General features: G+C 39.2%; 1 protein-coding gene across 1 annotated transcript; it reads left to right on the top strand.

The window, feature by feature from the left end:
- The first annotated feature begins 853 nt into the window (after positions 1–853).
- On the top strand, positions 854–24,913 carry RAB12 (RAB12, member RAS oncogene family). Its single transcript, XM_041477617.1, has 6 exons — positions 854–1,541; positions 13,052–13,112; positions 20,758–20,896; positions 21,406–21,495; positions 22,415–22,519; positions 22,801–24,913. Exons 1-6 carry the CDS (start codon positions 869–871, stop codon positions 22,912–22,914), a joined length of 1,182 nt encoding a protein of 393 aa, XP_041333551.1. The 5' UTR covers positions 854–868; the 3' UTR covers positions 22,915–24,913.
- Positions 24,914–27,174: the final 2,261 nt, after the last annotated feature.

The following is a 27,174-nucleotide window of genomic DNA, read 5'->3' as shown; positions in this document are numbered from 1 at the left end:
CCCTGCCCATAGCAGTGTGATCGGAATTAGATGATCTTGAAGGTCCCTTCCAACCCAGGACATTCTATGATGCTTTGCTGCCAGCTGCATCTGAAAAATCTGTATTCTCTGAACTCTAGGTCCTCAGAGCTTGGAGAGATAGAAATTTCCTCAAAAACTACAATGAGCAACACTCATCCCTATCACTTGTCCCTCATATGATTTATTACACTACTTCCTGTATAGCCATAATTTCCTTTGCTTGGAATTTGAACAACTCAGCTGGCACTCGTGGTTGTTATGAAAAGGTCAGTGCTCAGGAGCAAGCAGGTACCAAAGTTCAAAAATCTGACTGTGAAATCCATCCCTGGACAACCCCAGACCCGTGTGTGCTACCACACACAGGGAGTCCACCCAGGGCTGAGTTCTGCTTGACTACCTAAAGGTAAATTTAAGTGAGACAAAATCAGACAACCACAAAATCAAGAATTACAGAACAGGTCATGCAGGGAAGGTCCACAGTGGGTCATCTGGTCCAACCTCCCTGCTCAAGCAGGGTCATGCCAGAGCACAGTGCACAGGATTGTATCCGGAGGGCTCTTGATATCTGTTGAGGGAGACTCCACATCCCTCTGGGCAACCTGTTCCAGTGCACGGTCACTGCACAGTGAAAAAGTTCTCCCTCGTGTTCAGGCGGAACTTTCTGTGCATCCGCTCCCCTCGTCGCCTCTTGTCCTTTTTCTCGGCACCATGGAGAAGAGCCTGATCTCCTTGGGACCCCTCCCCAGATATTTATATACACCCTCTCAGTCGTCTCTTATTGAAGCTAAACAAGCCCAGCTCCCTCAACCTTTCCTCGTAAGAGCAATACTCCAATCCCCCAGCGAGGATGGAGACCTCGCCGTCCCGGCAGAGGCAGATCCCACTGGGAGCTCGAAGCAAGACCTGGCTGCGGGTCACCCCAGGAGGGGGCCGGGGCAAGGCTGACCCCCTGAGCCACACTCCGCACGCCACTGCCGGGGCAGGACGGGCGGGCCGGGGCAGGACGGGCGGGCGCTCCCGCCCCCGGCACTGCGGCCCGGCCCGGTCGCGGCTCCGGCGCGGCAGAGGGCGCTGCGCGGGCGGGCGCGGGCCTGGGCGCGCCGCTCCCGGCGGCGGCGCAGTTCCCGTTCCTGTGGCTGTTCCCGTTCCCCTCGGGCAGGGCCGGGCGGCGGCCGCGTCTCGTCCTCGCTGCCCCCTCCTCCCCGTGCCTCGCAGTGGTCGGCGCCGGTGGCGGGGAGGGCGGGGAGGGAGCGCGGCGCCGCCGCATGCATCGCTGATGGAGCCGGGCTCGGGGCTGCCGCAGCGCAGGGCGGGGGGCGGCGGGCTGGACCTCGGGGCGGGCTCGGCGGCGGGGTCGCCGGCGCTCTCGGGGGGGCAGTCCCGCCGCAGGAAGCAGCCGCCGCGCCCGGCCGACTTCAAGCTGCAGGTGATCATCATCGGGTCGCGGGGGGTGGGCAAGACCAGCCTTATGGAGCGATTCACCGACGACACCTTCTGCGAGGCCTGCAAGTCCACCGTGGGTAAGGGACCGCGTCCCGTCCCGTCCCGTCCCGGGGGAGGGGCCGCTCCTTCCCCCGCCGTTCGCGGGGCCCGGCCGTGGGAGCGCGGGGCTCGGTGCGGCGGCCGCCCTTCCCCGGCCCCTGTCCCGCCTTTTCCCGAGTGCGGGCCCGCTCCCCGCCTGCCAGGCATTCCCTCCCAGACCTTGCCCCGCTCCGGGGCGCGCCGTGGTCCCTGTCCGCTTCCTGCCCAGGGCAGCCGGGTTGGGGGTCCCCGGATGGGTTCCTCGGCCGCGGGAGGCTCAGGGGCATGGTTGGTGCCAGATTTCAACAGCTCTTCTTGGAAAGATCGTGGATGTCCTAGTTAGCTTTGCGAGTTTTGAGAAGCTGGTGGGCTCTCCTGTTTCAGCCTTGCTAACGGCAGACAGTTTAAAGAAAAAATTGGGCATGGTTGGCAAAGCAGGATTTTGTGCTTAAGTCTTAGAGGTTGCGTGAAAGGAGACAGAAGTATTTCAGGAGCTGAAAAGTTGCAGTGTGTATTTTGTGTACTCTTCCAGTGTATTATTCAAGTACTCTTCCAGACCGCAGTCAGATGAACTCCAGATGGCTGCTATGGCTTCGTGAAGAACCCCCCCAGTGATGTTAGATCCGAGGTTAATGTTTTGTTTCTTGAGAGCATTGCGTGTTTTGCTCTTTATGCAGCTAACTAGAGGGCAAGCTCCTAGTTCTGTAGTGTACTGCCTTATTCATGATTTAGTCATTTCTGCGCGTCTCGGAGGTAATTTAATACCTGCTGTTTTTTAATACACAGGTATGTAAAGGGAGGAAAACAAGGTAGTTATTCTGCGTTGTTATTAGAGTGCTATCCTTGGAGTTGAACTCTTGAGTATTGCAGCAAGGTGGTTGTTAAAGTCTGTGTCACTGGAAAATATGTATGCTTAGCTTAATTGCAGCTTGGAATGTGAGGGAATTTAGGCATCTGATGAAAAGTGATTGTATTGCCTTTTAGAAGCTGAGTTATTACTATCCGAAATTATCTTCCTGTAAACGAAATGATGCACAGTTACTCATACTTTTGTTTTAATGTGTGTTTTACCAGTTATTTAATTCTTTCCTAAGCTAAGAATCCAGATCTGGTACTGCAGATTAGTACTGTTATGTTGATAAGTTTTTTAGTTTGAAATTGGCAACTTAACCTTGTAGAAGTTAGAAAGACACTTTCAGAGGCATTAATACTCAAGGGATGTGTTGTAATGAAGAAATGTTGATGGTTTGTCTGGATGAACAGACTGATTGAGTTTATGGTACACCTAAAGTACAATTAATAGAGGAACGTATTCTTTATAAATTCTCCATGTCTAGACGTTGATGTTAACTCTCCTGCGGTTTGTTTAGGTTGACCCACGTTAAGGGTTCCGTCAGGTCTGGGCTGCTCTCTGTAACTCGGGTTAGTTTCCTGCTGTGAATCTTGGGAAGTCAAGGGAGGTGGTCTAGACCCCGGTCCGGACTTCCAGGCTCTGGTGCCTTTTCAACAAAATTGATTTCCTTAATAACTGAGACAGTGATTTAAGCAGAGAAGCTTCCTTATTTTAGGGAAGAAACAGGAAATAAGTAGTGATATGCTGCTAGACAGAAGGTTACGTAATGTTTGTTGTACAAAATGTGCCAACATAAAGCAGCATAGGGAAATCAACTTGTGCCAAAATACATGTAGAAGGACTTGATAGTAATGGCATTCTTTCAAGGTCCTCAGACTAAACTTGAGAGCTGTTGAGATTCCCCCAGATCTTTTGGCTGCTAAATGAAGGAGCTTTTCACAGTCAGCATGTGCTCTGATTTTTTTTGCACTATAAAGTAAGAAAAAGTAACCTCTGCTGTTTACATTTCATATAGATAAAAAATAACCCACACTCCAAAACAATCTGAGTTCAGCCTCTAATACACAGTTGAAATCATAAAGCTCTTCCTTTGTCACCACTTAACTGCAGTGGTTTTCAAGAGTTCGCAAGTGGAGAGCGTGTTTTGAGACATCAGTGAAAATGCTGTGACTGATCCAGTTACATAAACTGAAGGTACCTTGAGATTAAATTTGAAAAGGCCATGTAACCAACCAAAAAACTGCATTTTGTAGTATGTACCTTATATTAGCAAAGCTGTATTTAAAATGGAATGCTGGAATACATATTTACTTCCTTATCTTGGTATTAATGGTCTCAGCCTTACTTTCATGCTTTTATACTAAAACCTGTAGACGTATAGGACCAAAAGAACAACATTTATCACCTTAAGATTTTGTATGAAAGTAGAGGCTACTCAGAGGACTTCCTCCGAGAGTGGCAGAACCGCAAATGTCCAAAGACCTTTCCTGTCTTCTGCCCCTAAGTGCTGACAATAGTGCCATGTTAATGAAAAGTGGATTATTTCTGCAGAAAGGAGAAGGTGTGGATTCAATTGAGAAAGATACAGTATTTAAATGCTGCTTTAAGAAGACTACGTTGCCAGGTTGGTAAAGAAAAATCTGTAATGAAAACACATCAACGTGTCTTCAGTCTCTGCTCAGATACAGAACTTCTTTGAAAGTGTTCAAAAATAGCTTGGCATATTTCAGCACATTATTCATAACAGCACACAATGTGCTGTTGATCTAAAATTCTTTTGATGTATTTATTTTGGGCATTATATTAGTTGCATGGAATATTGTGTCTCCTTAAATCTGCTATTTACATATCACTGAGAATACCCAATATGCTCAAATATTTACTGATTTTTGAAAAAGGTAAAATTACTCTCTCCATGCCAGTGTTAAATCCACTGTTTTTCTGTAATGGGATAATAACTTGTTCAGGAGTAATATTAGCTTTGTCAACAAACATAAATCTACACTTCCTTTTTTTTAAGTAAAATTTGATCTTCATTTATTATTTGTTGCCTGCATTATTCACACATTCAAAGCTATCATCCTATTCATCCAAAGCTATCACTTGAAGGTTTTCCAGAACTGAGAATTTAAAAAAAATAAAAAGCACCAAATATGGTGTGAAGAAGAATGATCTTTCCAAGGGTAGTGGATAAATACTCATTGCCACATCTGTTAGAAGATTCAAGCATGGGGGAGAAGAAACAGTGTTTGCCTCTGCTTCTTCCACCCCTTTATCCCACCTCAACTAGTTCTTATCCTAAAAGAAATACATCTTCATTCAGATCTCCATAGTTGTGATGTTAAATTTATATATTAATATAAATATTTTTAAAGGGGCTCTTTTTCATCAGAGTCCCTTTATTAAATATTCAATGTCCTCTGTTCTCTTCCCAGCATCTGTCCAGCTGCTGCTCAGTCTCATGGTTCTAATCCACCAATTCTTAGTTCATTCCCAGTCTCCCTGCTGTTTTTCTTCCATGACAGATATACAGAATTCCTGTACTCAGCAGTATTTCCTGTCAATCTAATTTTTCTGCAGACATTACACTTTGCTTTGGTTTTATTCTCTCAACCTGAGGTTCCTGCTCTCCCAAAGGTGAGGCCCTGCACTGACTCACCTCTTAGGATGCTGATTGTCCTGGTCCCTCAAATCAAGTTGGGCTCCTCACCTTTTCTTTTACATGCTGGCACAGTATGTGAAGTCTCTTGAGATCTCGTCTTATCTTTCAGCTCTTTTCCGCCAGGTCTAAAATCATCCCAGGAAAGAGGCCTTGCCCTTGATAATGCCAGTGCAGTTTATGTGCCTTGTGCATTGCTGGCTGGTTTAGCAGCTGTTCATAGGAAAGCTAAGTATCACATGTAGTAAACACTAAATCTTCCTTCTGTCCTTGTTTACAAGCAGAATAATAGTGGAGTTTGTAATGGGAAGGGTTGTTGTGGATCAAGATGGGGAATTAGTGACCGGTGATCTGTTCTGGGCCTGAGGGATCCAGATCAGTGGCATGTAAATGCATTGTGATGCAAGACTCCTTTGACTTCACAGAAATGCTCTTTGACCTTGTTTCACCTTCATGTGAAATGGTATGGAAGTTGGAAACTCCTGAGATTTACAGAGGTCCATAGCTTTTCCTTCCAAGTGGTATTTTTCCTATTATTTATTTTTTAAATGCCCATGTCTGTGCAAAATTTCTAGTGTCCATCAAATAAACAATAGCAATACTGAAAACTTTAACTTTGTCTTCTATCAGAGTGCTCTTAAGTAAGGCAACTTCTGTCTTTAATATATAGACATCTATATATGGTATACAAATATATACATATATACCTTTTTATGTGTATGTATACATATGTTTGAGGTTTCTGTCACAATTCAAACCTGTCTTCACTCTCTTTATCCTTAAAAAATAGGGGCTAACAACATAAATGTTCAGTTTCATTCCCATAAGCTTGTCATATAACGTAATGATTTTTTCACTTTGAAAGTATCTGTCATTTTTCAGAACTGTGCACTAAGTTACTCCTCTTATCTTTTTAGTTATCTAATCTGTATTCTCACAGAAACTCTAAACATAGTATGTGGCTTACTAATAATTTGATTGTTTTTTTCAGTAAATCAAAAATATGTCTTAAAAATAAATTTAGTAGTTTGATGCAATCTGAGATGAAGAACAACCTATAAAAATTTTCAGAAAATCATTGTGAGTCAACTAAAAGAACATTCATTTCTTTGATACACTTGTGTGTGCCTGTGGGCTTTCTGACAAGTATAATTCATTTTAATTTTTCTTTAAACATTTTTCCCCCCTTCAGTAAGATGTCACTGAAAGCTTACTTGGTGTGGGGAGAGGGGAGAAAGAGTAGAAATAGATGTTTCTTAGTTTACCCCATCATGACAAAGTAACAGTAAGATGTTCTTGCTTTAATCAAGAAATAGCTCTTAACGTGAGAAATTTATGCTGTTATATAAAAAAAAGGAAGGAAGTTTTAATGAGGAATAAGTAATTCTGTGAGAATTGACTGTTCTTACTTTTGCATATCCAGGATGTTGATACATCTGGTTTTATGTACTGGCTTTTTCACTAGTGCAGTATAGTGTAAATAAACCATACCAATACCTTGTTAATGGTGTGCTGCAGTTTCTTGCCAAACTATAAACAGAGAGGAGCAGGAGGCTGGAAACTCGCAGAGAAAAACAGTTTTGTCTCACAGAAAACCTTAAAATAATTAGGGAGCATATATGAACCTCCTTGTTTGTCTTTGGAGGTGCAAATTATGACAGAGGCCTGTGTCCCCTGGAAGCTGCCTTTTACCTTTAGGAGCAGTGTAGTCACTTGTAATGGACAACATAGAGACTCCAGCAAGTGAAAACACCTGGCCAGTCGTTGTTTGCCCCAGATGTGCCAGCTAAGTGTATTTTGCAGCATTTGCTATAGTCAGCAATAGTTTGCTATGCATAGTCATTTGAATCCTCATAAGTGAACAAAACTGTAATTTAAAACAGGAAAAAGTAGATAGATAATATAAATTATTAGGGTTTAGGAATAGGGTTTTGTGGAGGTATGGAGTTTTTAGTTAACAAGAGGTTACAAGAAAGAGTAAATTTGAAGTTGAACTTTGTTTTTTTTATTTGTAAACTAGAGGTTAACTTCAGCTGACAGAAATATTCAGGCACTGGGTCATATCAACACTACAGGACTGTCAGATAGCCTTGTAGTCCCTAGCCAGGACATATATGAGAATACACAAATAAAAAAAACAGGCAGAGTGAAGAGGCCACTTGAATGATGTCAAATGGGGAGTTAGGTTTGCAAGGAGACTGGAATGCAGCTGTCAGACTCAGTCTCTGCTGTGAACAGCTGAGCGTGTCATTAGCAAAGAAAAAAAAAGAAAATTAGGCCATATGATTCTAAGGGACTTCTGGAAGTTGGTTAGCCACACTTTTGCTACTTATTTCTGCTGATATCCCAAGGAGATGAAAACTTGATACCCAAAACAAAATGCTTATAGGTTCCACCTTCTAAAAATCTGGGTAGTGTTGCTCATAAAATAACCTTTCTTTTTCCATTCAGTTTTCCCTGCAGGCCAGGTAGTCGTTGACCAGTATCTCAGTGTTCTTCTGCTTTATAATCAGAAGTTTGAAAATAAATCTTGTTCATAAAGCCACAGAGAGACTTACTCCTTCCAATTTCCTCTTCCGCCTCATTCTGTTTGACAGCGTTTTGGTACATGCTTTGAACTTAGTATCCTAAATAGTATCAAAAGCCTAGGTTTTCTGGAAGGCCCTATGATTTTATTGTCCACAAGAAAGTAAAGAAATTATAATTTCCTCCTTTCTCACTGAATTGGGAAGTACCAAGCATCTGAAATGTTATAGAAGCTGTATATTGGACATTCAGAAAAAAAAAATCAGTTGACTACACATTCAGCATTTACTCACTCCACGTATATTACACAGAAAAAAAATAAAATTGGTATCTGTTTCATTCTAGTGTGTAGCCCAGTTGCCAGTTGAGGTATGGGTACGTTTTTATTTTAGGCAAGCAGTCTCAAATGTCTGCATGTTAATCGTTCTAGAATTACGTGCTTGAAGCTCTATGGACAACGTACTTTACCTGCTTCTAAAATAATCCCCAAACATACTTGTATCTGCCTTAGCACTAAATGATTACAAATCTCTTCTTTTGAATGTTTTAATTTGTAACATGCATTTTGAAAGAGGCATTTCCACTTTGGTGTGGTTTAAAAACTAACTGCTTGACCTAGGGCTCGATTAAAATAAGACAAAATGGTTTTGGGTATTTTTTCCTGGTAACAGTTTCTGTAACCTTTTCCTGTCCTCCCTATGTGCCTTTTGTTGTTGCTTGCTTCCCCCCCTCAAGCAGGATGATAGAAATCAGAAGGCATGCTCTTGAGCATCTTTTCATTGACTTTGACAGTTTTGGGATAGGTGTAAGTATTATTTTTAGTTACAAACCAGGATGTTTTGTAATAAATATGGTTTTTACCTCGAAACTCATGTGGATCTCAGTTATCCAATGTAGCATAAGCAAGAAAACTGTTTTGCATAATGGTGTCAGATGTCCAGATTCAATAACCTGTCATAGTCTTCAAATTATATGTCTGTTTTAAGGGTTAATTGGTGTATAACCTCTGAATTTTTAAACTGATTGTGTTTCTTTAAGCATGGTCTGACTATCTTTCACTGATTGAATTACTTTGATGCAAATCACTAATAGGCCTCTGAAAATTGAATCCATTGGCATTGATTTTAGTTAGAGGGTTTTTTTTGTGCTCTATTTACATCTGTTTTCCCAGCTCTGCCATTAACTTTGTCACCAGAAAATCTTGTCCACTGAAAGGTCACACTGTGTGCATTGAACACAACTGTTTCCACTTTCTTTTTCTGTCTCTTATGAAGGGGAATTAAAGATTGCAAATTTAAACATAAAATGCATAGTAAGAAGTTTCTTTACTATTTTATTTCTATACAAATACTTTTCACTTTAAAGAGAAAGGCTGCACCCAGTTGTGTGTGTTTCAGTTTGTGCTTTGGCAGACAATCTCTAGTTCTGTTTGGTGTGAGAAATTAATGTAATGTAGTCAATTCTGGGCTAGGCTTCATTTTTGTAGGATTTCAGTCTCAAGTTTGAAACAGTCTCAAGTTTGGTTCATTGACAAGAGATGTCATCCTCAGTGACTTGCCCTTATCTAGAACTTCATTAGTGTGCTTCTATTTTGAGTCTCTTTTCTCTTTCTTTTAAGGCTGTTTAGTTTTGAAAAGAGTGCAGACAGGTTGTTTGGCTGTGTGTTTAATATACTTTTAAACCCTTCTGTCCTGGTAGCCCTTTGTTTTTCCTGGAGGAAGCATAGCTTCAGTTGAGCCCATGGTGTTACAGATGTTCTTTGCACAAAGAAAATTTTTCATCCAAAGTGAATGTGCTACTGACAGCCATGGTGCACATTAAATAAAATGTTGAAAATCCTTAACTTATGTTACACACACCAGGTTAGTGTTGCTGTCCTTAATGCCTTGTTTTACATGTGTCTAGCCTGTGGGGAGAGCAGAAATGCTCCTTTGCAGTTTTAAGTTGTAGGGCAAGCTCAGTTAATACACCTTTGAACGCATAAATAAATGCAAAATCAGAAACCCAATCCAGAGGCTGAGATCTGTATTTTTGTGCCTTTTTCGTTGGTTTTTTGTAGGATGTTTGTTTGGACTCATGAAAAAAGCCTTTCCAGCAAAAAATGAGGGTCAAAATGTGACATCCAAAGCACATACAATTTTAATCTGTAAAATCCATAAAAAGAGAGATGGTGATTTGGATTTACTTGTTGTCTGAGTGCAATAATTTTGGAATATTACTGATTGCCTGTTGTCCATGCAAGCCTGATGTATAGACAGAAGGCTGACTTTTTAATGGGAGGGGAGATTGTAATAAGCCTTTTGGTTCCCCTTACATCACTGTGACCTGGCAAATGGCATGCTTCAGTATGTTCATAAGCACATGCACTTGTCAGCTTTCCTGGCATGTGTATATTTTTTATTCACTGACAATTAGCCCAGCAGCCTTTAAATGCAAGCTAGGTAGCATGCAAACCACTGATAGTTTGCTGGTATTGTAGCAGCTAAAGAGAACTTTTTAAAATCCTTTCTTTTTATAAGGTATGTTATTCAGATTTAATGCAGTTGTCAACAGTAATTGTTGATTCTTCTGTTTTATTGAACTATATATAAAACCATGCCAGAGTAATTGTATGGATAGCAAAACTTTAAATTTAGGTATTTCCATTAACATATGTCGAGCTAAATAATTTCTTTCATTGACCTTTTTCTTGACTCAATGCAATATTTGAAATTGAAGTGGAAAACAAATTATTGTGTTGTTTTAATTGAATTACTAATTTGTATGTAAACTTGAAGCACTGGCGTTGGCAGTCTATGGCAAAACAGGGTAATGAAACCTGACAGGCTTAGGAATTTGTTTCTTCATGTGCAAAAAGGAAAGCTGCCAGATTTTTTCCTTCAGTATTGGCAGACATGAAGCTTTTGGTATTGTGTTGATGCTTGCAGAGCATAACTAATTATAAAAAGTAATTGAGCAACCTTTGCAGAGTTCTGGCACTCTGTCTGACTTAAGTATTAAATGATTCAAACAATTCTATAGAAGATCCTGTCTGCTTTTCCAAAACTGTTACTTGTTTGTATTATTCCTTGCAAAATTTCCCAGTAGGGACGTATTTCATGGTATGACTTTAAGGTGATTTATTGAAAGATCTGCCTTTAAACTAAGAATGCTGATTTTGAAACCATCTCTTTAATATGTAGTCTTTTTTCTACTTTGTTTTATTCATATATTGGGCCTTGTAGTCCCAGGAAATTCCATGTTGAAAACGTGGTTTATTACAACAGTTGGATTTTTCTCTCCATAGTTAATGATTTTCATTACAGAAAATATAACAAAAGCTTTTTGCCTTTTTTTTTTTGTTTGTTTGTTTGTATAAGACAGCAGTGGTTTGTATAAACCACTTCTATAAAACTATTTTCGTTTTGTAGTTATTGAAACTTACATGAAATCCCTGTGGTGGTTTTAACACTCACATTGGGATCAGAGATTATTTAGACTTTTTTCAACATCAAATGAATGGCAAATGATATATTATGTTCTGTATGACAGAATAGCAGGATTGGGAATTGGGATTGAGATGTCTGGGCAGTTATATTCAAACTTCCTTGAGGACAGGATTGGTTTGAGGCAAGCAATTACAGTTAATTAAGTAAAGTTCTACCTTGTAGACAAACCTATGACTATTAAGACAATTGCATTTTATAGTTAAAATGCATTTATATAGAGAAAAGGCTTATAACAGTAGAAATTGATGTGTGTTTCTTTTAAAAAAATTATTATTAGAATAGAATTACAATAATTCTCATTTCACACACTTTGGAGACTAGAACATAGCTGGATCATTTCTCTTCTGCTTTTGCACTAAGACAGAATTGTCTTTTCAGAATTGTACAAAAAGATTTCTTGAAGTTAGGATTAATAAATTCTTTTAAATTTTAATAATTTTAATATTTTATCAATTTTCATATGACTACTTGGTTTTGACCAAGTTTTGACCTTTTAGTACAAATCAGTTTAACACATTGACTCCTGGGGTTTGAAAGACATATGTGTTTGTAACTGAAGTACATGCATCATGTCCTGAATATCTCTCCAAGAATTGGTGATTAAGTGTGCTAGAAACTATTAAGGACATGGAGAATGAGGACAAATGTCATGGTGTGATGGCCGTTACTTTTATCAATATGCAATGTGCAACTGCAGGCTGTTAGAGGGGATATTTGTTTAGGAGAATGAAGGTCAGTGATCCTTCCATTTATTTAATCTGGCTGAAAAATGTCCACCTGCTCTGCAAACTAAAAATATGGACATAATGGCCAAGTTCAGTCCCTTCTGTCAAAGTTTAAATTCAGTCTCAGTTCTTAATATCAGCAGGGACACTCAGCTTTTACCAAGGGTAGTCTTTGGGAAAATGTGTCGTTTTTGTTAGAGAAAATAAAAACTATTTTTCCTCTCTTCAGTTTCATCCCTGTTCTTAGTTTACAATTGTATTTGAAGCGGCAAAAGTGTTTCCAACACATTATGCTTCTACACTTCTGTGTGAGTTTTAAGTGTATGGGTCTGAACCATGTTCTCATGTCTTTTTATTTCTCCCTTTTTGATTTTAGCTGTTAGGAGGGATGATGTGTAGAAGGATGAACTGAAGCAAAAATCGTCCTACAAATGTATCCTAAAATGAACAGGATCACAATCTACAAATCTGTTATATTCTAGGACATTTATTTCCTGATACATTTTTGTAGTTAAGATGTTAATCTTTTGTTTGACCACAGTACGTCTTATGTGTTGCTAGCCAGCATTATTTTTTTTATAAAAGTTAAATCTTTCTGTTTAACAAAGTCTTCATGGTTCTATCTTTGATATTTAGCATGCATTCAAAATGTGTCTGGAGTTTTGAGATGATGAATAAAAGTACCATACAGATATAAAATAAATTCTGAAAGTCAAATACCCTCTTTGAATATAAGAAGTTTTCTAATTTGCAGGACTTAAAAATTACAGTCTTGACAAACTTCTCCATAAGCCAACCTCAATTCCAGCACTTTACTAAAGCACTTTACAGATACTATGCATCCATCCTGGAAGCCAGACCTATATTGTTCCTGCTTCACAAACAGCAAAACTGATGTGGAGGGATTGGTTCTGCTCCATGCCTCCAGGGTGTTTGTGCCAGCTGGAAGTAGAACAGGCTTGTCCTTGAAACAATCATGCTGTGCCTGTTGTTTTACTGTTGTGTTGGGTTTACCTGCTGCTGGAAATTTTGCACTAAGTGGAAGATTTATGTTGTGGTGTTGCCAAATTGGATGGCTCACAGGCTGTATAGTGGTTGTCAAATCCCCATTATGTTCCTGAGTTGACCGTAGTGGTGCAAACCCTTCTGCTTGTTCAGACTGTTACAAGTTGATCTAAAAAAAGTATCAATAATAATTGCACCCTCATTACTTTTGCTTCTTATTCCTCCTTTTCTGTTTACTGTATTTTATTTATAGGTGTTGATTTTAAAATCAAAACAGTAGAGCTAAGAGGAAAGAAAATTAGATTACAAATCTGGTAAGTAAAACAAACGTGCAACCAGCAGTATGTTTTAATTTTTATGTTCTAGCATGAATTAATATGCTTGTCTAATACTACTATTAACTGTTATAAGCTGGTTTAGCTCTTACCCTATTACTTCTCTCCTCCATTCCCACAAGACTTAAACCAAAGCAAATAGCTCTTAGATTTTTGTGAGGGTAAAAGGGAGGAGAAGGAGAGATAAAGTTAGAAGTAGGGCATGAATGTAATTACTGAAATATTAATGCATCACAGAGGCCTTGAGCCCCTTTTCCTGGAAGAGTGACATCACCTACATAAGAAACAGGAGTTCTACAAACAACAAAAGTTGACTGTGTTAAATAGACACTAGAGAAAGTATATTTTGTTTTCTTTATTTTTCTGGACTGATTAAAACTGACCTTCATTGTAACTGCAATTATAAAGCAACTGTGAAGTATTTTCTAAACTGTTTTTCTGAAACTTGGTATAGGCAGTGCTGTTTCTTTGACACTGTTTTTAAATAACTTCAAAGTGAAAGGCATTCAAGACTGAAGTAAATCATATCCACTCTAAACAGCATGGAAAAATAAAGCAATCCCATGCAAATAAGACTATACCTTTACTGGTACTGGTGTCCTACTACAGAAAGCTCAGTGTCTGAGCTAAACTCTTCCTTTCTGCAGTAGGCTACATGATTTCTGGTAATGGTTCTCCATGGTAGTGATTAATGCTACTTTTTTTGTTTAGAAGTTATTGAGATAAACACTCCTTTGTTTTGCAGAGTAGTACAATACATAAACATAATTATGAGAGAATAAACCAGCTATGTTCTATACATTAATCTTACATACTACTGTGTAGAAGCTTAGCTTTGGTTTATTAACAGTGTGTGATGCATAATTAGCATTGTAGTTAAACTGTTTAAGCTGCTAACAATCCATAGAGGGGGAGGAAAGCTCTAAATACTCTTTTTATTACACTTTTGGGATATTCTGGTAGTTATTAATTCTTAACTACATGGATGCAGTGAATTCAGTTTACTAACTCCTCTTGGCAGGTCACCATCAATTCTGTCTGTCACACCATGTGTCTGTCTTGCTTCCCTCTGAGTTAACTGCTGCTTCATCTTTGGTCTCATCCGTCACCTAACACTTGAATGTTAGTGGCATGTCTTCATTCATCTGTCCCTGTTTGGAAACTTATGACCACAAGACTGGCAGTTGAGCCAGCAATTGTTAGCCAGGGTCTGCTGGAGCTGACAGAGGTAACAAAAAATTCTGATGTGGAGATGCTAATGTATACCTAATATGCATTCTTACTGTGAAATGTACTAAGCTTATGAAAAAATTTTTCATGTTGAATAAATACATTATAGGAGTGAAAATTTTTGGAAAAGAGTTGTTTAAACCATTATTTTCCACATATTGAGAATATGCTAGTAGCATATAGGACACTTTAAAAATTGAATTTAAAAGCTGATAGGTTGTTAAGATGTGATAATTACTCCTATGGGAAGCCTTACTAAAGTGGCAAGGAAAACACAGTGTAAAGAGATAATATTTTAAAATATGATAAAATTCATGAACATAAATTTATCATCCTGCTCCTGAGTGTCACTTTCTCTCCAATGGTGGCTGTTAAAATGTTGTTCTTAAACTTTAAAACTGCCTTGGCATGCTTCCAGGTTTTTTAGACAAGCAATTAGATAAGCATGACTTTTGCTAATTAATTCTGAATTCTGTTGTGTATGTTGTTGGGCCTACCTATAAACTCTTATTATAACAGAATCATTTCTATTTAAAAAGACCCTGAAGATCAATGAGTCCAACCATGAACCAAGCGGTCCTAAGTCCGCCACTAAATCCTGTCCCCAAGGGTCATGTCGGCATGTCTGTTAAGGTGACAAACACTGCCCTGGGCAGCCTGTTCCAGTGCTTTAAAATCCTTTTGGTGAAGAGATTTTTATTCCTAATAGCCAATCTAAACCTCCCCTAGTGGAACTCGAGGCTGTTTCCTCTTGTCCTGTTCCCTGTTACTTGGGAGAAGAGACCAACCCCCAGCTGGCTACAGACAACTGTCAGGGAGTTGTAGAGAGTGACAAGGTCTCCCCTGAGCCTCCTCCAGGCTGAACACCCCCAGCTCCCTCAGCTCCTTCTTGCACCTCCAGTTGTTGGATTGAAGAGGAAGGCAGTTTACCAAGTCAAACACTTGGAAGTTTAGAAATGCAGACTTCAATTGCATGGCTGATCATAAGTCACTCTGCTTTCATACCTACACAGTGACAGAATTTAGGCTGCCTCATACTTCCTGGTAGTGTTATGTACATTGATTGCAGTAACTTTACTACAAAAATACCTGTTTTGTTCAGTGAACAAATAATTTCTGAAGTTTACACTTACCTGTTTTCTTAAAATGGCTAAAGTTACATTTCAAAGCATGAAATTTTGCTTATTTTTTTTAGTAATCTCATAATTCTACTTCTGGAGTCAAACAAGAATGGTTTTCAAAAAGTTTACTTTGGTATTTTTATGGTCACTTGACCTGTCTCTCTCCTAACCACTATCAGTGGAGTGTTTTCCACAAAGCTCTACCATTTGAGATTATCAAAAGATACATTAAAACAATGTTGACTATTTCAAGCGGTTAGGTGTGCAAGACATCCTTTTGAAAGCAGCATTCACACCTGCTGCTTTTAGGAGAGTAGAATACAAAAGGACTTGTCTCCTGTGTTCCTTTCATAATGGGGAACTGTGCCCTGAGTCTGCTCTCACCTCTAGCTTCCTGCCTGGTTCCTGCTTCCCCTATTTCCCCAACTTCCAGTCAGGAAACTACCTTCTACTCCTTAGATTATGCAAGGATAGAGCTTCACTGAGGACACAGAGTAGTATTCACCTTTTCTGTGCCACCTGGAACAGTTAGTAGTGCCCCTTGGGTTGCCAAAAGTGTTAGGATACAGTAAATCAGCTTCTGCCTTGCAGTTCTAGGCTGACACAAGCTCCTGTGTCCTGTGAGAAGTAATACCTGCACGCAGCTCAAGTCATGAGGTAGAATAACCAGAACTACTGGATAGTGTAAGTGTCCAGGTAAATCCAAGCATCTGTGAATCAGCGCTTCTTCCAAGCTGGAAAACTGGATCAAATAATAGGAACCCCTCACTGATGCTTTGAAGCAGGACAGGAAGGTGTCTGACCGTGCCCTCTCAACTGAGTAATCTGGGCAGTCGCTGACACAAGCAGCTGACACAGCCAATTCCAGCTTCCCCTCTGAGAGGAAGGAGCGGGCTGTGGGAAGCAGTGCTGCCCTGCCACTGCACCCAGTTCCTCCCTGGATAGCCAAGGGAGCGCTCTGATACCTCTACAGGTTTAATGCTCAAGGTAGCCAGTGACCTGGGAGCAAAACAAGCTTCATTTGCTTCTGAAGGTGTTTTAAACTGCTGCGTTCTCATTAAAAATTCTCATTCTGCCTGCTCTGTTTTCTAAGAGACAGTTGTCTTGGGAAGTACCTGTTCTAGAATATATAAGAATGTTGTTTCTTTGGTTCAGTACCTCTGAAATAAATTATTTATATAATAAAAGATCTTAAATATATTTATGGTTTATGAGATGAAAAAAAAAAAATCTGTTTGACAAGTAGAATTAACCTCTAAAATTACCTTAAAGCATTTTTTAAAATACTGCCTGTAGGTTCCATAGAAGCATAGAGCATGTGAAAGTGTTAGTGTTAAGTTTTTGTGTAAGTTTCAAAATATTTTCACTTCTATTGCCACTTTACACCACCACTCATAACAAATGAATTGAACTAGTGAGCCAAAGAGAGTTTTAAGTCTGTCCATGTGTTTGTTTCAACTCGTTTGGATAGACACAGAGAACATTTATGTAAAAGAGAAATTATCCAAAGATATTTTAATTAAGATTAACTGTATTTGTATTGTGTTTTATGCAGTCTGCCATAGAACATAACAAGTCACCACTTGAAAATGGGCTTTGTGTGATTTTTTAATTTGCTTTTGTTTGTTGTATGTTTGTATTTTTGGAGTGATGTCTAGTTTCTGTTTGGGAAGCAAAAAACAGTCAAGCCGTTGGATTCTCTGATTGCAGATTATAGCTGATTGAGGAGTTATACACTGTAGTTTCTGATTGCAGATTAGAAAGACCAATGCTTTTCATTTAGAAAACTTTCTTGGAAAAAAATCAACAGAAGAAAACTGCTTTTAGTGTTAAAAAGAAAAATTATCTGATGGGTGTTTTTGTCAGTTATGCCAAGTGCTTGTTTAAATTGTAATAACTTATTTGAACTTCTGGAGTTTAATTTAGTTGGAATTAAATTTAACTCCTACTATTGTGTTGATTTTGACCAGAGCAAATAAAGAGCTAGTAGCACTTAGTATCACTCATGAGTGGTCATATCTTCTTCCAGTTTTCCACTAGTGCATCAGTAGCTATCCTTACTAAAATACTCCAACTGCAGGAGTGCAGTTTGTCTGTGAAAATAGAGTATAGCAAGAATAATGCTCCAGCCCTGCGCATTAGAAGAAGGTATTTGAAGTTGTCCGTGCTTTTAATGTTAGCTCTGCATTAGGGGTGGTCATTTTCTCCTCAGCACTGGAAGAATTTGCTGCACATTTTCATGAAAAATATGATGGCACCTAGTAGAAGACAAGATTTTCCATGCTAAAGATCAACGTGATACTCAAACTGCAGTTTACTTAGGTAGCCTGGGGTTGCATTTTAAACTTACTTATTGCAGAAATAGTTTTCCAACTTTCACCTTACAGTTTGAAGACTAATACAACGCAAGGGTAATGTTAGAGACAGCAAGTTCAGCTTATTTACTTCCACTTTTCAAATGAAATAAGGGTTAGCATGTCATGCTCACAATCAGACACCTGCTGACTAGTTTCATTTCCACCTGCTGCAGGATGAGAGGTGAAGGAGGTGTGGGGGGTCAGTGACTTCAAGCAAGGCAAAGAAAGTTAGCCATAATCCATTGGAATTGGCATGACCAGGTGACAATCAGTGGTCATCTGGCCATTTATTTTAGGTAGTGGGCAGCCAGGCTGTCCATGGGTGTTCTGAACTGGCCACAGCATGTGGTGTGTCCCAAACAGCCAGGAGCACAGGGTGCAGCAGCCTAGGAATGCTGTAAACTTTTCAAGAGCCTGAGGGTGTTGTGGAGAGAGGAGAAGCTGATAGTACCAGGTGGACTTGGAGACAGAGCAGTCAGCAGGGCTGGGGAAATGTGGGGTTGGAGATAGCTGGAGTGGGAGAGTTTTGTAATGTTGCATAGTTCTCTGCATGGCCTACTTACCCTTCAGGGAGGGTAGTGGAACATGAGTGTTTTTATAATGTATGTACTCAGTGGTCTGGTACCCCGTGATGGAGTTGCTAAAGGTCCTTAGCACTCACCTGAAGGCACAGACAGGTGACTCTGAAATACCCTCTTTATTTCTGTTTTCCACTCGGGGCACAGAATAAAGGGAAAAGACTGGCCAGCAAAACAATCTGACAAACAAAACCAAAAAGCAGGTTTTCCCACTACTCTGAACAAAGATAGAATTGGTGTATTCTCCCACATGAGATTTGCCCTTCCACCTGCCATTTGTGCTCAGAATGATGGAATTTAAGGTCCCACACCCCTAATACACTTCATCAGTAGGCTGGATTATCAACAGAAGACACAGGCTGCTCTGTGAGGTCATAATTCTGAGAGTTCTGTTCTTAAGCACTAGAGCAATGTTATCCATATGTGGAAAATCAACGGTTCATACTAAAATTACTAGTTTTTTAACAGACTGAACATCCAAAGGACCTTGCAAAAAATGAATCTGACCATAACAAAGAAGTAATGGAAAAGAATGTGGAGTTACTTGCTCTGAGTAATATTATATATATATAATTTCAGCTGCCAGAACTTGTATTGCTTTACAAAAAATGCCTCATTAGTGAAAAGAAAACGACCAATTAACCATCTAAAACTGGTCTGCAATACTACTGGTGCTTGACCTTATTGAAACAGACTACCTATTTTCATTTTCTGTAGGGTCCCAGAAGTTTATATGAATATAATTCTGAAGTTCTGAGAGTGGGATTTGAATAAAAATAAAACAAAAATGGACGCAATGGGAATTTGTTCTTCTCTGCCCTGTGTTACAGTGTCCTTGGCTTGCAGTGAAGTATAAGTCATTATTTTCCCACAGGCTATGAAGCAGAGGTTGCAAATCTTTTTCTATAGACTCTGCTTTAGTTTGTAAAATCACTAGCAAGTATTGTTGCTATCAAGTACACTTGTGGCAATTTCAGGGGCAAGTTAAATACTTTGCTTTGAAAATTGCTTGAAATTCCTAAAGATTTTATGCAGAGTAAGATAGGTTTGTGGTAGTCTATTCTACTGCTTGTGCATAGAACCTTAAAGGGGATAAATCTTCAGGACAATCAATGTGGCATTTTGTGAACATGACTTAATTTTTTTTTTTATTTTTTTTTTTTGCAACAAGTGTTTCAGGTCTCCATTATTAATCTCATTCCCAAATTCATTCTCCTCCTCCTTTTGTCTAAAATGTGACTGTTAAAGAGGATTCATTTTGAAGTTTTGAGTCCCGACACGCATGCACACAATCTTCCTCCCTCTACTCTTAATTTTGATCCATCTTTGGACTTGTTCTAACCGTGCAATTTCAAAGTTATCCATTGACTTTGGGGGCTGAACTCAAGCAGCCAATGCTTGATCACTTCAGAGCACCATATAACCTATTTTCCAATTGAGATGCCAGTCACATTTTAAGACTTAGGATATGCACCAGCTATTTTTTTAGTATAACTGCCAAAAATCTTCCCTAGGCAGGCTTGATGATGTGATTAAAAGCAGTTCAAAAGTTTTCATGGTTCAGTAAAAAGCAGCTCTTCTGTCTCATCTACTTTGGAACAGAAGCCATAGCTAGTATGGGTGACTTAGTGTAGTTGCTGGAAAATATTCTCCAGTGTGAATGCACCCTGTCTGAAATACCTACAGTGCTGACAGTGAGCATGGAAATGTTACTTGCACACCTCAGATAAGTAGATGTAAGCGTGAAAGCCAGGTCTCTAGTGCAAAAGTTGTACTGCTTAGTGATTGCTCACTCTTGTCGTTCACTTGTGTGCCAGTAGGTTTTGCAGTAGTTTTAGAACCATGGCTGAATTGCTGTGGTTGATCCAAAAAGAGTCTGAAAACTCAAATGATACTGAGCAGTGCATTGTTCATTTTGTAATTGGGTGTGTGGATGTGTTTAATAAGCATGTATCCATTTTTTTCTTTATTTTTTCATTTTTTTCAGCGCTGTTAAAAAAAACCCAACCAAAAGTCCACAAAACACACAACAAGCCCCAATAACACAAAACCAGCTTTATCTCCTGGTACATTTTCATTGGATAGCTTCACTCTCAGACACATGTAGAAATGTTTGGTGGCCTTTCTTGGTGAAGTTAGTATGGGATAAATAGTTTTAATATGAAAATGTTTTACGATTGAAAGTACTGCTCCATTTTTTTTTTCTGAAATTCACACATATGGAAGGAAATGTGTCTTTAATGAATGTGGGAATGTTATTATTAAAATGTAAACAAAGTTATTCTGTACTTTGCAAATTGGTGAAATATTTGTGCCACTGTTTGCTGCTGCTTCTTAGGGACACAGCAGGTCAGGAGAGATTCAACAGCATTACCTCAGCTTATTACAGAAGTGCCAAGGGAATTATTTTGGTGTATGATATCACCAAGAAGGAAACATTTGACGATTTACCAAAATGGATGAAAATGATTGATAAGGTATGCCCTAAGTATTTTCTTTTTACATGTTTTTTTTTTTAACAAAGGTTTTTTTTCCTCTCAACTTTACAGCATGTGTTTAGGACTAATAAACTACTGTCAGATACTTTGCACTGATTACTTTTAGCCAGGATTTAACATTGATGTGTTTTACTTGCAAAATGGATGTCCAATCCTGCTTTCTTGAACTAGAATTGTCCCAGTTAGAAGTGTCAGTGAAAATCTGTAACATTGCTCATTTACCTTTGCAGTGGGGGGAGGGAGGTTTGTTTCCTGTCTGTGAAATAAGGTCATTGTGTTCATTCTTAGATAAAATAGAGCAGCTAGTTTCAAATTATGTTTTAAAAATGGAATTTAAAAATTAAAATATTTGAAATAATGTTTTGGTAGAACATTTACCTATGAACTATGTCAGTGTGGTAGTGGAATTGCCCTTTTTTTTGTCTTGTGTTTGCATTACAAAATCTTATGTTTCTAGGTTTGGTTGATTAGAAATGTTTTAATTGCAGTATGCTTCAGAAGATGCAGAGCTTCTACTAGTTGGAAATAAACTGGACTGTGAAGTTGATCGAGAGATTTCTCGGCAGCAGGGAGAGAAGGTAAGGACAGGTCTAGAGGCAGAGCTGTTGTGGCATTGCTGCTGATGGTCTGTGGCTACTCTTGTTCAGACTGTTGGATGCAGGGAGCATATTGAGACCACTGGTGGTGGTCTCTCAAAATCCATGTGGTGTTTATTTGTATGTAATGTGCAGTTTTAAGTGTTCCTGCTGGAGTAGTGTGTCTTTGGTCTAAAGAAAGTGTAAGCTACAAGTCAGCTTACACTGGACCAGTAGTGTAGGGGATACTCCTTTTTGGCCTCTGAAAGGGGACATAGTGAGGACTTGAAGCACAAATGGAGACCTCTAGTCAGGAAATCTTTGTGGGCCTTCTTTCAGATGTTTGCTTCTCTGTACTATTTTTGGCAGGCAACAGCCCTGCTTTGATTATTGGCTCACCTTTGTTTTCATGTAACTTTTGTTCTTTGACAGCCCCAAAAGTGCTAAGGAAGCTGGCAAGAGAGTATGTTTGCTGTAGTGTGATATACTCAACACTGCCTTGACCAGAATTGTGTCAGTGTGGGCGTACACAAACATTTGGAAGTGAAGGCTTATTCCAAACTTCTGCAGGTCTTGCATCTGTACTTCCCTTTTCTACATTTTGAATACTAAAGTTGAGATTAGCTGTTCTGAGTTCTTCCTTTTTGGCAGTCTGCAGCAGTACGTGTCAACTGAATACATGAATTAAGTCCAGAAAAATGCAGAGTACTTTTCCAATAAACCTATTTTAAGCAAAAATTAACTATATGTTGCAATATTTTCTCTACCATGCAGATTCGTGATTATTAATTGAATTCCATCTCAGATTTGGGGAAAGTTGCGTGTTTGGGGTTTTTTTAAGGTTTTATGAGGAGGATATATTTGCTATCTGTTGCTGTTTGCACATACCTTCATGGAGTTATTTTATTTTCTCTCCCATCAGTTTGCACAGCAAATAACTGGGATGCGATTCTGTGAAGCAAGTGCCAAGGATAATTTTAATGTGGATGAAATATTTCTAAAACTTGTTGATGACATTCTGAAAAAGGTAAAACACTCAGGTGGTAGTATTCCTCTGGTCACACAAATGGTCAATGTTTAGATAATGACTGCACGTGCTTGGGAGGACAGAGAGCAAGTGCAGATTGTCAGGTGAAAATTTTGGACAATACATAGTGGGCATGATGCAGTTCACAGACTGCTGACCACTGCATTTCACTAATAAGACCCAAAAGACCCTTAAATTGAGGCTTTGGCTGTCAGTGAACTCTTGAAATGAGTTCTTTCTATGCAGATGACTGTTTACAGGTGATTTTTCTTTTCTTTAAGATGCCACTGGATGTTATAAGAAATGAGTTGTCCAACAGTATCCTGTCCCTGCAACCAGAGCCAGAAATCCCACCAGAACTGCCTCCTCCAAGGCCACATGTCCGTTGCTGTTGACTTTTTACTTCCTCCAGAGTGAAAAGTATGAGCAGGAGGGTAAAGAAAGTATCTGTACTACTCTGCACTACAATCATTTGGCAGTTTCTCGTTGCACTTTGTTATTCGAGTCAGAGCTACACACTAACTTGTAAATATGCAAATATGCAATCCTATGTAGGATTCAACTATAACATTTAATTATTACCCCTCTCCCTCACAATGATGTTTCATTCATTGCCCCAGTGTTATAAATACTGTACAGTCGGTGGGGGTTTGCCACACATCCATTTGAGGAGGAGGAGAAATTAAATCTATACCTATTCTTGACATAAATGTTGTAATAGTTCTTTGTTATTATAAACAGGCAGGCAGAAGCTCTTCTGGTATGAAGATAAGTATATGGTGCTTTGCTAACTATTTTAAAGACAAATTTTTTAAAAACAGAGGACTTTATGTACAAAGCTTCCATAATCAGCATTATGTTTCCTTTTAATGTAGTGACAACATTTTTGGCTGTAGCATCCTCTGCTGACTGGATTTATTGAAAAGCTAAGTTTAATTTCTGGCAGTCTTTTATTTATTTTGTTTAATGCTGCACCCTTTCTATGTGTACCAAGACATGACACCTGGTGCAGATCTAAGATTGCACTTTGAAAAAGCATACATAATTTTCTGCATAAACATAAATTTGGTTACAAGAATCATTAAGTTTCAATAAAAGAATGGAGATATATCAAGCTCTAAAAGAAGGTATAAAAAAGCAATGCTGCTGTCCTAGACAAATTCTTGAGAAAAAAAAAATTTAGATGATACATTTTCCTGTGTTAAGGAATATTTATGTGTATTTTTGTCTGGACATCTGTAGGGATGGGGGAAGGGAACCTAAGGTAAAATTATTTTCTTTCCTAATGGTGGAAATTATTCCCATCAAGCAAATACTGTGTTAGGATTTTGTCTGAAAATGAACTTGTGAATTATATCTTTGGTATATCTTTTATTAAATGCACTGTTTAGTTTAGCTGTGGTAAATCAGTAGATACATATTTGAATAACTTGGTGTGTCCTGAATGTTGTGGTATTGAAAAACATTGTGGTCTTTCTAAACTAATGAAGTGCAAATAAAATTTTGTATTTATGAATGACAGTGGAACTGCACCTGTTATTAGAATGGCAAGTATCAAGTGATGGGTAAAAGGTAAAATCTGGAATATGGAACAACACTTGTGTTAATTTTGTTATGATTTAGTTTTCTGTTTGACAGTTCTTTAGGTGTAGTGGGAAGAGCAGCAGACATTAGTTGTTCACCTTGGTCGCTGCTCTGTTGGGAGAGCAGCTGATGACCTGGCCCAGCTGATATCTTCAAATAGCATGTGACTGCTTGTCATGCTGTCTTAGCAGGTGGTCGCCAGACTATTAGTTACACTGACAACACAAGTATGAACCAGTCTTTGTCACACTACAGCTTCTCTACTTCGCATTCTCTGGTGCTGGAACCCATTTCGTCACCTTTGCCACTCTTCTAGCCAGAACTGGCACTGAACACTAAAGTATACCACTGACATAAACAGATTCTCTCTGTTTTGTGGGAGAAGAAAAGACACAACAAACTGTTAACACACACACACACACAAAAAAGCCCTTATTTCACTGAATAAGCTCTGACATTCTGAATTCAATGCCGTGCAGGCCTGTAGCACACCTGGATTTCTACTGAAAAATTAAGGAAAGCATGGTTGATATTTGTGCTTATGTCTTCTGCCACCTTGTGCCTAAACAGTTAGCTTTTTTAAATAGTAAACTTACAGTTTACTATCCTATTGGTAAGATAAAATGAATTTCTAAAGCATTTCTAGGAGTTCAGATGATACTGTGGGCAATAGCAAGGAAGGGAAAATTATGAAAAGTGGGTTTTAACTTGACAACAGTTTTATTTTAGCTGATTTGTTTTTATTTGTACTTAGAAACTTGTGATTTTTTTCCTGCAGTTTTTGAATTTAATAAAAATTAAGAAATTTGACTTAGATAAACTTTCTTTTTGTAATTCTGTGCTGTTTGTATATAGGCAGATTGGGATCTCAGTCTCTTGTACCAAAAATTAAAAACTATTGCATTTAAGAAGGACATATTTATTTGAGTGCTTGAATGTGTTTTATTTTTCATTGGAAATCATAACATTTTCAGGAAACCTGTTTGCTTTCCATCCATTATACTATGAATACTGTGAAGAGGGTTTTGTCTCCTGATTTTATCTCTACAGCTTTTATATTAATCAAAACCAGTTTATTTATGCACTTGCTCCACCCAGCAGGCATTAGTGGTGGGATATGGGAAGAGGGGAGGAGGGAAAAAAAGTTATCCATGCTGCTTCCTTGTCTCATATGGAAGTTCAGCAGTCAGCCCAGTCTATGTTAGCATCTGATGATGGACTGTTTGAATGGTCTCCACAACCATGAAGGATCACAGATGGAAAAAAAAAGGGGAAGATGAGCACTGACACAACCATGTTTGCACATCACTGTTCTTTAGAAGCCCTGGTTAGAGGGGAGCCGATCCCACTCTTCAGGGAGTGTGTGGGGATAGTTTCCTTCTAACATTGAGCCCAAAAAGCTTTTTACACTAAACTCATGAGGTGCTGTGAGGTCCTTAGTCCCTGGCAGGTTCTTCATGATGGTCAAAATAAATGTGTGAGCGTGGCAAACATAAGTCACAGGAGTGTCAGCTACTCTGAAATAGTGGAGGGTTATTGACTTTCTTGAATTAGAGAAATAATGAAATATTGAAATTATTAGATAGATTGTGGTCACTGAAGGGTAGCTTGCCATTGAGAAGGATTTAATACAGTAAATTCCTGATACTGATTACGTCCAGTTAGCACTGTGTCTTTTACCAAAACTAAAATTCATATCTGTTGGGAGACTCAAACAATATTTGACTGTGTCCCTAAACTTCTTAACCTGACTGTAATGGACATTCAGCCAGTGGGTTGAGTTAACTGATAATTTTTTCACAAGTGAGCGGAAAAAAGGAACACCAGAAATTTATCTCATGTCTAATAGTCACAACACAGAAAAAACTGAAATCACTGGCTTACCAGGACGTCTTGAATTATGCTCTGTTGTCCTGTCTATGCTAGAGAAATAGTGACAGTCAAATCTACCTTTCACTAGATTTCTCTGCTCCTTCAGAGCAGAGATACACAACTGAAGTCAAGATTTGGTACTTCTGTTTGAAGAAGGATGAGAAGAAGGTGGGGGGGAAAGGACTGGAAGTTAAAACACCCAAATTAAACCTCCTCAGCACAACTTGAGGCCATTTCCTCCTTTTCTGTCACTTGTTACTTCGGAGAAGTGACTGATCCCACCTGGCTATAGACTCCTTTCAGGTAGTTTTAGAGAAGACTAAGATCCCCCTGAGGTTCCTTTTCTCTATGCTAAAGAACCATCAGCTCATAAGCCTTGTGCTCCAGACCCTTCCCCAGCTACATTGCCCTTTCCTGGCCACTCCAGCACCTCAATGTCTGTTTTGTTGTGAAGCTGAGCACAGGATTCAAAATGACAGAAAGTGGCCCATTGAACACTATCGGCAGCTGCCTTAGGACCCTTGGATCCCATCCAGCCCCATTAGACCTGTGTGTGTCTTAACTGATGTAGCAGGTCACTGACTATTTCTCTTTGGATTGTGAGGGCTTCATTCTGTTCCCCATCCCTGTCTTCCAGCTTAGGGGCCTGGGTACCCAGGGAAAACTGGCTTTACTATTAAACACTAAGGCAAACACCATAGTCTTAAACACCATAGTCTTTTTCCTCATCCTTTGTCACTATGTTTATCCCTGGATCTTATAAAGGGTGGTAATTCTCCTTAGCCCTCTTTTTGTTGCTGATGTATTTATGGAAATGTTTTTTCTGGCAGTAGCCAGATTAAGTTCTAGGTGGGCCCTGTTGTTTCTAATTTTCTTTCTATATAACCTCAACACGTCCATGTAGTCCTCCTTAGTTGCCTGCCCATTCTTCCAAAGGTCACAAACTTTTTTTTCCTGAGTTTCAGCCAAAGCTCTGGTCAGCCAGACCAATCTTCTTCCCTGACAGCTCATCTTTCAGCACATGGGGATGGCCTGCAACTTCAGCTTCAAGATTTCCTTCTGGAAGCATGTCCAGCCTTCTTGGACTCCTTTACCCTTTAAGACTATCCCCCAAGTGGCTCTGTTAACCAGAGATTAATGTAATTTAATTTAATCTGTTACTTATGTCACCACACTGAAGGGGCAGGAATTTCTGGCAG

This window comes from Pyrgilauda ruficollis, unplaced genomic scaffold (genome assembly GCF_017590135.1).
Source record: "Pyrgilauda ruficollis isolate IOZ18807 unplaced genomic scaffold, ASM1759013v1 scaffold41, whole genome shotgun sequence".
In the NCBI taxonomy this organism is placed as follows: Eukaryota; Metazoa; Chordata; class Aves; order Passeriformes; family Passeridae; genus Pyrgilauda; species Pyrgilauda ruficollis.
Note: the sequence above shows the minus strand (reverse complement) of the source record. Positions and strands in the feature narration are given on the sequence as shown.

Coding starts and splice junctions, on each gene's coding strand:
- RAB12 (XM_041477617.1), top strand. CDS start 869: ATGGAGACCTCGCCGTCCCGGCAGAGGCAGATCCCACTGGGAGCTCGA. Junction 1,542..13,051: donor GGCCTGCAAGTCCACCGTGG/GTAAGGGACCGC, acceptor TTTTATTTATAG/GTGTTGATTTTAAAATCAAA. Junction 20,897..21,405: donor GGATGAAAATGATTGATAAG/GTATGCCCTAAG, acceptor TTTTAATTGCAG/TATGCTTCAGAAGATGCAGA.